This window comes from Hemibagrus wyckioides, linkage group LG01 (assembly GCF_019097595.1).
Source record: "Hemibagrus wyckioides isolate EC202008001 linkage group LG01, SWU_Hwy_1.0, whole genome shotgun sequence".
NCBI lineage: Eukaryota > Metazoa > Chordata > Actinopteri > Siluriformes > Bagridae > Hemibagrus > Hemibagrus wyckioides.
Window position 1 is genome coordinate 34,932,180 of NC_080710.1, and position 12,030 is coordinate 34,944,209.

The 12,030-nt window shown below is 47.0% G+C and overlaps 1 protein-coding gene across 1 annotated transcript; it reads right to left on the minus strand.

Moving 5' to 3' along the window:
* Positions 1 to 4,910: 4,910 nt before the first annotated feature.
* LOC131355834 (tubulin beta chain-like) lies at positions 4,911 to 5,668 on the minus strand. Its single transcript, XM_058394358.1, has one exon. It carries the CDS (start codon positions 5,520 to 5,522, stop codon positions 5,046 to 5,048), a length of 477 nt encoding a protein of 158 aa, XP_058250341.1. The 5' UTR covers positions 5,523 to 5,668; the 3' UTR covers positions 4,911 to 5,045.
* Between the last annotated feature and the right edge of the window lie 6,362 nt (positions 5,669 to 12,030).

Here is a 12,030-nt window from a genome sequence, read left to right on the forward strand (position 1 = left end):
GTCTAGTTAATTTGTGACAATCCAGAGCCAAGGCCAGGGAGCAGACAAGCAGGCTAATCTGACCACCTGCTAGCTGCAATTAGTTGTCCCAGAGGAGTCACAATATTGAGACTGTGTCTGTTGTGTATATACAGAGGGAGGTTGCAAGCTGGACGGACCAATGGGTCCTACAGGACGCAGCCTGGGACATGTTCCAGCGCAGCTCTGATAACATCAACGTGTTTATGGAAGCGGTTGTGGGATTTATCAACTAGCGGATGATACTGTGCAAAAAACAACCATAAGAACATTTTCAGAAGCTGTGGGTGGATAAGACCATCCGTAACGCTCTGAGATCTCGCACTGCTGCCTATAATGCGGGACTTGCGTTGGGTGACATGGACTCGTACAAGGCTGCGTCATACAACGTTCGGAAAGCGTTCCGAAAGAAAACTAGAGTCACAGCTCCAACAGAGTGACTCTAGGAGCCTGTGGACAGGGACTAAGGACAATAACGGACTATAAAGCACCAACTTCTGGTACGATGTATGCGGACATGTCTCCGGGAGACAAGCTGAATACCTTCTATGCTGGCTTCGAGGCTACATCCAATGATGCTAATGCTAAAGCTAATGCTAATGGCTGTAGACAGGAAGAGACTGTCAACAGTCATCTCCGGGTATGATGTGAGGAGAGCCTTCAGGAGAGTGAACACCAGGAAAGCAGTAGGACCAGTCCTCAGAGCCTGCACTGACCAGCTAGCACTCGTGTTCACAGATATATTCAACCTCTCCTTAACCTAGTCGGCAATCCCCACATGCTTCAAAGAGTCCTTCATTGTTCCTGTACTCTTCACTCACTCACCTGGACACTAGAAAGGGGAATTATGTTAGAATGCTGTTTGTTGACTACAGTTCAGCGTTTAACACCAGGGGTGTCCAATCTTATCCAGAAAGGGCCAATTTGGGTGCAGGTTTTCATTCCAACCAAGCAGAAGCTACACCTGATTACAACTGGCTAATCAACTGATCTTGGCTTTCAGTAGACTCAGGTGTGACTTCTGCTCGGTTGGAATGAAAACCTGCACCCACACCGGCCCTTTGCAGATAAAATTGGACACCCCTGGTTTAACACTATAATCCCCTCCACACTAACCACCAAGCTGGAGCACCTGGGACTCCAATTTACCCAATTTCCTAACTGGCAGACCACAGGCAGTAGGGATGGGCAGACATGTCTCAGCCTCCCTCACCCTCAGCACTGGAGTCCCCCAGGGTTGTGTTCTGAGCCCCCTGCTGTACTCATTGTACACATATGACTGCATGGCCACTACCAACTCCACCACCATCAAGTTTGCTGATGACACCGTTGTGGTCGGATTGATCTCCGACAACAATGAGATGGCCTACCTGGAGGAGATTAAGACTCTGGAGGACTGGTGCCAGGGGAACAACCTCCTCCTTAACATCAGCAAAACAAAGTAGCTGATAGTGGACTTCAGCAAAAAGCAGGAGAGGAACTACCAGACCCCTGTGATTAATGAGAGCCCAGTGGAGAGAGTGGACAGCTTCAGATATCTTGGTGTTCACATCATGCAGGACCTGTCATGGTCCTGTCACATCAACACCGTGGTGAAAACGGCAGCGTCTCTACCACCTCAGACACTTGAGAGACTTTAGATTGCCCACTACGGTGCTTAGGAACTTTTACTCATGCACCATAGAGAGCATCCTGACAGGAAACATCACAACCTGGTTCAGGAACAGCACCATGCAGGACAGACGAGCTCTTCAGAGGGTGGTGCGAGCGCAGCTGAGTGCATCATCCATACCAAGCTCCCTGACCTGCACTCAATCTACAACAAGCAGTGCTGGACCAAGGCCAGGAAGATCGTGAAGGACCTCAGCCACCACAACAATGGACTTTTCTCTCTGTTGAGGTCATGAAAGTGCTTCCGCTCCCTGAAGGCCAACACAGAGAGACCGAGGAGAAGCTTCTTCCCACTGGCTATACAGTCTCTCAACATCAACAACTCCAAATAGGACTCAACTGATTAGACTTGCTATGTATCATTTCATTTCACTTCATTGTTTCATCCGGATTATATTTCATATCTAGTTGTTTCTGTAGACAAAGCATTAGTTGTTGGAGACTAACACTCATATTAAATGTAATTCTAACACTCGGATGATATATAATAACACAATTTATATACTCTGCCACATGACCCTGTTAAACATACATCTACTACTGCAGAGAGATTCACCAATAATCTCTCACAATTATCATCCATAACTGGATCACAGTCTGACCCCACAGAACTTAATCAGGCAACTGATTACTTAGAAACAGTGTTTCGCTACACCCTACATATTGTAGCTCCACTTATATGTAACATATGTAACCTGGTTTAACATGGTGTAATGTTGCATCATGGCTGATGCTATGGGAAAAACAATACCAATCCCACCACACACTGGGAGATGTATGAAAAGGCACAAACAAGCTTGAAGTAGAACAGCTCTTGCCCTGGAAGACCCAGGACACAGTAGTGGGGCCCAGGTTCAGGTTACAGAACCTGAAATGGGTTTGTGGAAAGGACCTACTGCTGCAGCACAAATATCCTGGAGTGGAATGCCCTTCGCCAAAGTGCTGGACATGGCAATACCCTTAATGGAGTGAGCCTTAATCTCTAGAGGCAAAGACATACATCATGCCTCATAGGCCTGGGGGATAGCCACCATTACCCAGCACAAAGTGCTGCTTGGAGATGGGATTGCGTTTGTTGCAGCCGCCAAAGCAGACAAAGGCGTAAGCAAAAGGCTGATATCCAGGGCTGAAGTCCTGCAGAAAGGCCAGAAGACCAGCTGTAATGGGGCTTTCAGGTATGCAAGTCAGCCTTCACCATACAGATTCTCGGAAGGAGAGGGCGACTGAAAGTGCCTTCAGAACTCCTACAAATCTTAGTAGGTTAGCAGAGCAAAGCAATTCAATTCAATTCAGTTTATTTTGTATAACGCCTTTTACAATGAACATTGTTTCAAAGTAGCTTTACAAAAGAAGAAAACCGAGAAAGGGGAGGGGAAAATTAAAAATAATAATAATAATAAAAAAATAAAAAATAACTAATTAACTAGAAATAAGAATAAATTATTAAATTCTATAATTTGACTATTTTATCCCTAATGAGAAAGCCTGTGGCAACGGTGGCAAGGAAAAACTCCCTGGGATGGAAAGGAAGAAACCTTGAGAGGAACCAGGCTCAGAAGGGAACCCATCCTCATTTGGGTGACACTAAGCAGTAAATAATGTAACTGTAGCTGATTAATGTCCTTTCTACAACAGAAATCAATGACCCATGAGGAACTATTAGGTCATTGTAGTTTCTAAGGTCATTATAAACACTAGTTCTTTGCTGTCACGGGCTGACAGATGAAATGGCAGATCTGTGATAGTGTGAAAGTCCCCAAGTGGCTCTGTCCATGGCTGTCTCCTGGTCCACACAGATCCATCCACAGCATCAGTGGGCACCATCAAGTGGCGAGACTCCGACCAGGGGTAGGGCAGTGGTCACACTGGGAACTGGCAAACACTGGGAGCTCAGGAGTGGGGTGTATAGCTCAACAGAGAAGGTAGAGAGAGAAAGAGAAAGATATTAAGTTTCTGATCATGTGATGTTTAAGGACAAAGTAGAATTATGTGTAAAGTGCAGGCAGGGACTCCGGCAAGACTAGCTATGACATCATAACTAAAAGGGAGAGCCAGAAGGTCACAGACATGAAGGCTTCCCGGGACATAAAGCGTCTAACCACTTCACAGTCAGCAAACCTGAGCGACTTGCAAGGGTGGTAAGATGACAGCATCCAAACATCCCAGTCACCAAACACTCTATGACCATGAACCTTCCAGATCTGCTCCTTTACCTAAGAACTATACATTAAAAGCTCGACTAAACAAATGTGTCTTCGGCCTAGACTTAAACATTGAGACTGTGTCTGAATCCCGAACACTAATTGGAAGGCTGTTCCATAACTTTGGGGCTTTGAAAGAGAAAGCTCTGCCCCCTGCTGTAGCCTTTGCTACTTGAGGTACTACCAAGTAACCAGCACCCTTTGATCGGAGTAGGCGTGGCAGATCATAAAAGACTAAAAGATCGCTCAGGTACTGTGGTGCGAGACCATTTAGTGCTTTACAGGTTAGTAACAGTATTTTATAATCAATGCGAAATTTGACTGGGAGCCAATGTAGTGTGGCTAAAATAGGAGTGATGTGTTCATATCTTCTGGTTCTAGTTAGGACTCTAGCTGCTGCATTCTGGACTAACTGGAGCTTGTTTCTGCTCCTACTGGAACATCCAGACAGTAAGACATTACAATAATCCAACCTAGAGGTAACAAAAGCATGAACTAATTTTTCTGCATCATGAAGCGACAACATATTTCTTATCTTAGCAATATTCCTAAGATGGAAGAAGGCTACCCTAGTGATATTATCTACATGAGCTTCGAATGAAAGACCAGAGTCAATAATCACACCAAGATCTTTTACTGCTGGACAAGATGAAACCAAAAGACCATTCACCATTACTCTGTAATCAGAAAGCTCACTTCTAACAGCCTGTGGTCCTAGTACAAGCACCTCTGTCTTGTCTGAATTAAGCAGGAGGAAGTTAGTGGCCATCCAATGTCTAATGTCCTTTACACATTGTTCTATCTTAATAAGCTGGTGTCTCTCATCTGATTTAGCTGAAACATATAGCTGTGTGTCATCTGCATAACAGTGGAAGCTAATACCATGTTTACGAATAATTGCACCAAGGGGTAACATATATAGGGAGAAAAGCAGTGGGCCTAAGACAGAACCTTGTGGACCACCGAACATAACCTTGGTATGCATAGAGAAGTCACCATCTAGATCTACAAACTGATAACGGTCAGTCAAATAAGACCTGAGCCAGGAGAGGGCTGTTCCTTTAACACCAACAACATGTTCTATGGAAAGGGAAAAATAAAGGAAAGTTGTGAACAGAACAAACATGGAAAAAATGACTGACAAAAGATATATATTTAAGCCAGCTCCTCTTCTCCCTCCTCCTCAAACTCTCCTTCGTCTTCAGCAGTTGCATCCTGGTACTGCTGGTACTCTGACACCAGGTCATTCATGTTGCTCTCAGCCTCTGTGAACTCCATCTCATCCATGCCCTCACCTGTGTACCAGTGCAGGAAAGTCTTGCGCCTGAACATGGCTGTGAACTGCTCGGAGATGCGCTTGAACAGCTCCTGGATAGCGGTGCTGTTCCCAATGAAGGTGGCAGCCATCTTCAGGCCACAGGATGGGATGTCGCACACAGCAGTCTTCACGTTGTTGGGGATCCATTCAACAAAGTAGCTGCTGTTCTTGTAATGGCTTGAAGCAGACTCTCCATGACCACTGAAAAGTCCCAGGAAGGAAGATGTGGTCTGCAAGAAAACCTCACCACATGGGACCACACAGAAAGTGAGAGACCAGAGAACAGGCACATGACTTGAAATAATGGCCGCCATATATATCTCAATGTATCAGGTGATGCACCCTCAAAAAGATGTGTCTGCAAAAACTCTAGCACTGTACTAGCACCTGACAGGAATCTCCCAAGGAGCACCTTCCAGAAGCAAAATTAGGTGGCATACCCTAACTAGGACCCCCATGAGCAGAGCTATCAGGGAAAGCTTACATGGCATCCAGCCCCAAAGGAGCTGATTTAAAGAGAAAGCCTTGGGGTCCAGTGGGTCGACCCCTCAGAAGCGAACAATGCCACTTTTACCCAGCTAAAAATTGCCATATGCATTCCACCACCTGCAGTTGGAGATGCCATTCCCCAGGCCTCAACCCCTGCCTCGATAGGAACCCTGCTTCTCGATCATGGGATGTGGTAGCTTAGTGTTTAAGGCATTGGACAACTGAGTAGAAGGTTGTGATTCCCCCAAGCTGCCACTGCTGGGCCCCTGAGCAAGGCCCTTTTGCTCAGTTGCTCAATTGCTCAGTTGTATAAAATGAGATAAATTGTAAGTCGGTCTGGAAAGTTGCGTCTATCAAATGTCAGAAAAGTAAATGTAAATCATGCACCCTGAAGTGTAAAACACTCCCGGTAGGAGAAATCGGCCAAGGACAAGATCTGGTGTGGCACGAGAGATAGGAGCCCTCCCAAATGCCATTGGCAGGGCAGCAATCTAGGACCATTCCCCAACCCGTGAGGGAGCGTTTGTTGTGCAACAAAGATACACCCTAAGAGTGGGACCAGAAGTGAGAGACCAGGGTTCCTCCACATAAGAAGGGTACGAAGCTCATGAAGAATTATCCTTGTGACCTTGAAAAGGGTGTGCGGGGGGTTATTTTGTTGTGTGGGGGTTTTGGATGTTGGGGTAAAAAAATCCCTGCTCCTGAGCCAGAGATGAAATGGTCTCATGTGTAGTAGACACAAAGAGCTGCACACCCTCTGTGCCTTGGAGGCAGAGAGGAGGGATTACCCCTAACCTGAATCAGATGTGCCTGAATCCTAAACTATCCCCAAGGAGATGGTTCTCTGATAGAGAGAAAACACACAGTTCACTGGGTTGAGCCTGAGGCCTAGGGACCTCATGTGGGCAAGCACGGCATCTCAATGACCAGCTGCCATGTCCCTCTACTGAGCCATTATGAACCAGTATGCTTTTCCCCTGAAAGTGTATCTGGGGAGTCTCCTGTGCCCTGGCAAGATATATATGTGAAGATAGGCATATCATTGCAGACCAGTCCTCAGAACTTATGTGTCACAGTGACCTTGAGCGTTAACATATCAAACTTGTACATTTCGGCATACAATTCAGAGCAAATTTGGGTGTAGCCTCCATCCTTCTTTGCAACCAAGAAATCTTGGCCATAAAGCCAAAGCGTCTCGATCTGGGAACACAGCCCCTTTCTCAGATACAAGAAAAGTTTTTTTCTGGAGGAACGAGGTATGGTCTGTGCAAACAACAATGGGCAGCACACTTTTAAAGAAGCAGGACAGGAGGCAAAGTGGATTCTGTGTATACAGAACCCACTGTGACACACCTGGCAGAAGTTTCCACACTGCCAGGTAGTCTGAGAGAGGTGTTAGCTTCTCAAAGTTCTCACCTCTCCTGGTACCCTGAAACAGCAAGCAGGGGCTAACCCAGGAGGCAGTAACACATAAAGCACCAGAGGTAGCAGGGTAGGTAGCAGTGGAGATGGCCCTAAGGGACATCCCTAGAAATGCTAGCCTTCTTCTTCTGCCTCAGCAGGCCAGGCTGGGGCAGGTGGCTACTGGTTGATAGCCCTAGCTCATCACTGCATAAGAGAAGAACAGGCATTTAAAAGAAGTTCTGGCATCTAAAAGAAAGTTTTTGTATTTTTCTTTTTATCTTTGTCAGATTTGGCAACCAGTGCAGACATTGAATGCCCAATGGCATGGGCTGTCTGTTTTTTTGGCTTGGAGAGCCATGAAATCTGTGGTTTGGTGGAGTTCAGACCTCACTGGTGAGCCACTCACCACAGATGAGCTCATTCAGCAGGTCAGACTGGTATGCCTGCAAAACCACCACTGTGTGTAGCACCTCACTGACTTGATCTACAGGCCTTCCCTATAAGGGCCAACATGACCTAACAGGGCTTCAATGTGAGTGCAGGCTTTCTCCATGAAGCTGATAAATGGGAGAGATAGCTCGCAAACAACTTTTCAACCCTAGGCATTGCCACATACCCATGTTCATCCAGGCCCACAATGGCTGTGGAGAACAAGTGTGCAGAATAAGGATTATTCCACCACCTCAACATGTCAGTGTGGTGGTCTGGGAAAAATGGGAGATGCCTGCAAGGAGTTGCAAGGCAATGTGAAGTTAGGTAGCAGTCATCAAATTTAGAGCTGATAATGCTAATCATCAGGTCGATCTAAGCTAAGCTTAGCAACAGCATGTGTAATCACTCAAGATTCAAGATTCAAGAAGCTTTATTGTCATTTCAACCACATATAGCTGACGCAGTACATAGTGAAATGAAACAACGTTTCTCCAGGACCTGGTGCTACCTAAACATACAACAACAAAGAGTTCAACACAAAACACCACCACAGAGCTAGGACAGAAGTTTGTCTTAGCCACATAAAGTGCACAGTGTGCAGCTAGGTGCAAACAGAGCATAGACAAGACAGTGCAAAAGACAATAAATACAAGAAAGACAACACAAAAAGAACACAGGACACTTAGCGCCGAAAAAGAAAGAAAAGAACATGTGTAATGGAATGTAAGTGAAATAATATAAGATAAAACGAAATGATGTAAAAAAAGTATTGTGCAAAAATATTGTGCAAAAATACAACAGCAGCGGTTGAGGTAGTGCAAATAGAAATAAACATAAATATGACTATAGCAGCAGATGACAGGTAGAGGTAGTGCAATAAATAATGAACAATATAAATTGTGTGTGTGTTCACACAGTCAAGAGAGAGAGTGTGTGTATCTGTGTGTGAGAGAGACAGAGTTGATATACAGTTCAGTCCTGAGTGAGAGAGTGTGTGTGTGTGTGTGTGTGAGAGAGAGTGTAGCACAGTTCAGTCCTGGGTGTTGAGGAGCCTGATGGCTTCTCTTCTGTTACACAGTCTGGTTGTGAGGGCCCGAATGCTCCGGTACCTCTTTCCAGATGGCAGGAGGGTGAAGAGTGTGTGTGAGGGGTGTGTGGGGTGTGTAAGAGTGTGTATGAGGGGTGTGTGGGGTGTGTAAGAGTGTGTGTGAGGGGTGTGTGGGGTGTGTAAGAGTGTGTGTGAGGGGTGTGTGGGGTGTGTAAGAGTGTGTGTGAGGGGTGTGTGGGGTCAGCCACAATGCTGTTTGCTTTGCGGATGCAGCGTGTGGAGTAAATCTGTAATAGAGGGGAGAGAGACTCCGATGATCTTCTCAGCTGTCCTCACTATCCGCTGAAGGGTCTTGCGATCTGAGACGGTGCAGTTCCCAAACCAGGCAGTGATGCAGCTGCTCAGGACGCTCTCAATGGTCCCTCTGTAGAACACAGTCAGGATGGGGGAAGGGAGATGGGCTTTCCTCAGCCTCCTCAGGAAGTAGAGGCGCTGCTGGGCTTTCTTGGTGATGGAGCTGGTGTTGAGTGACCAGGTGAAGTTCTCCGCCAGATGGACACCAAGGAATTTGGTGCTCTTGACGATCTCCACCGAGGATCCATCGATGAACAGTGGAGAATGGTCACTCTGTGCTCTCCTGAAGTCAACAACCATCTCTTTGGTCTTGTCAACGTTCAGGGAGAGATTGTTGGCTCTGCACCAGGCTGTTAGATGTTGCACCTCCTCTCTGTATGCTGACTCGTCGTTCTTGCTGATGAGACCCACCACGGTCGTGTCATCGGCGAACTTGACGATGTGGTTGGAACTGTGCATTGCTGCACAGTCGTGAGTCAGCAGAGTGAACAGCAATGGACTGAGCACACAGCCCTGAGGAGCTCCGGTGCTCAGTATGGTGGTGCTGGAGATGCTGTTCCCGATCCAGACTGACTGAAGTCTCTCAGTCAGGAAATCCAGGATCCAGTTGCAGAGAGAGGTGTTCAGGCCCAGGAGACTCAGCTTCTCAATCAGCTGCTGAGGGATGATTGTTTTGAATGCTGAACTGAAGTCTATGAACAGCATTCGAACGTAGGAGTCCTTACAGTACAGGTGTGCGAGGGCCAGATGGAGGGTTGTGGTGATGGCGTCATCCGTGGAACGGTTAGGATGATACGCAAACTGCAAGGGGTCCAGCGAGGGTGGTAGCTGTGACTTGATGTGCCTCAAGACGAGCCTCTCGAAGCATTTCATCACGATTGGTGTGAGTGCGACGGGACGATAGTCATTGAGGCAGGAAACCGTAGACTTCTTTGGCACAGGGATGATGATCATTATCTTGAGGCACATTGGGATGATGGAGCTGCTCAGCGAGATGTTGAAGATGTCAGTGAAGACATCTGCTAGCTGCTCTGCACACTCCCTGAGAACTCTGCCAGGAATGTTGTCTGGTCCAGCAGACTTCCGTGGGTTAACTCTGCATAGAGTTCTCCTCACGTCAGCTGTGGTGAAACAGAGCACTGGGTCATTAGGAGGAGGGATGGTCTTCCTCGCTGTTGTGTTGTTCTGTGCCTCAAACCGAGCGTAGAACTCGTTCAGCGCATCTGCAAGGGAGGCGTCACTGTCACAGGCAGGTGAAGTTGTCCTGTAGTTGGTGATCGCCTGGATGCCTTGCCACATGCGCCGGGAGTCTCTGCTGTTCTGGAAGTGGCCGTGGATTCTCTGGGCATGTGCAAGCTTCGCCTCTCTGATGGCTCGGGAGAGTTTGGCCGTTGCAATTTTTAAGGCCGCCCTGTCCCCCGATCTGAAGGCAGAGTTTCTCGATTTCAGGAGAGCACGCACTTTCGCAGTCATCCACAGCTTCTGGTTGGAGCGTGTTGTGATGGTCTTGGAGACAGTCACGTCATCGATGCATTTCCCGATGTAGCCGGTCATTGATGCTGTGTATTCCTCCAAGTCAATAGAGTCGCCTTTGGTTGCAGCCTCCCTAAACATGTTCCAGTCAGTGCACTCGAAACAGTCCTGAAGAGCAGAGATGGCTCCTGCTGGCCAGGCTTTAACCTGTTTCAGAACCGGTTTAGAGCGTCTGACGAGAGGTCTGTATGCTGGAATCAACATAACAGAGATGTGGTCTGAGTAGCTGAGGTGGGGGCGGGGCTCCGCACGATACGCGCCGGGAATGTTTGAATAAACAACATCCAGCGTGTTCGTCCCTCTCATAGCAAAGTCCACATACTGATGGAATTTAGGGAGCACTGTTCTGAGATTTGCATGATTGAAATCTCCAGCGACGATAAACAGTCCGTCGGGGTGAGACTTCTGCAGCTCGCTAATAGCTCTGTACAGCTCGCACAGAGCCTCCTTAGCATTAGTGCTGGGTGGAATGTACACTCCGATAATGAGAGTAGTGGTGAATTCCTCGGGTAAATCAAAAGGTCTGCATCTAACAGTCACAAACTCCACTAGAGCAATAATTAGACACGAAACATGGTTAGCCCGGCTAGCTGAATGGCAGCATCTGGAACTCTGTCGCTGAGCCACGTCTCCATGAAAACAAAGACGCAGCAGTCTCTGAACTCACGCCATGTAGTTTGCTGGAGTCGGATGTAGTCCAGTTTATTATCCAGGGAGCAGACATTGGACAAGATGATGGAAGGGAGTGCCGGCCGGCTAGGGTTGGTTGTTAGCCTAGCACGGACACCCATCCGTTTACCGCGCTTCCGCTTCCTCGAACACTGCTTGCGACGTCCTCTCTCCCGGCCACCGGCATCAGGCGACGGCGAGGACTGAAGGCCTGGGCTTCGCAGCAAGCCGAGTTCATGAAGTTTGCAGAGTACTTCATCATACAAGTTAGTAACTGCATGATTTCTGTACTGTAACATTGTCTGGCGGTCGTATACATGAACACCACTGTCTTTGGCGTCCATGCACTTTTAATTTCGCGCTAAAACAAAAAGAAAGCACCATTTTGGTTCCGGAGTGGCTGCTGCGTGCTACTGCCGCGCCGCCATCTTGGACATCTTGGACACTCCCAGGGGCTCTTTGAATATCACAGAATTAAACCACTGCTTGCTCCTTGTTGCCCACTTCCAGCTTCTCAGAGTCCATTGCAGACAATTATAATAATTCCTTATTCAAGTCAGTAGAAATAGCAAAGCAAGCTCCCAGAATTAGAGTATTAGCTATTGGAATTAGAGGATTAACTATGAAATTGAAATTTTCTGGCTGATATTCTCAGTTTTTCCACTGAAATAATTCATGAAGTCATTGCTGCTGCATGGTGATGGTGTGCACTTTTTATTCAGTGGTTTTACTCCTAGTTAATTTTGCTACAGTATTAAATAAAAATTAAGGATTATTTTTATTATCTTCAATTAGGGTGGAGAGATATGCTGATCTAGCAGCACTAAGTGATTTTCTGTAGCTCAGGAAGCTTTCCTTCCACAAGCCTCTTCTGGCTCTGGTCTTATGTAAGT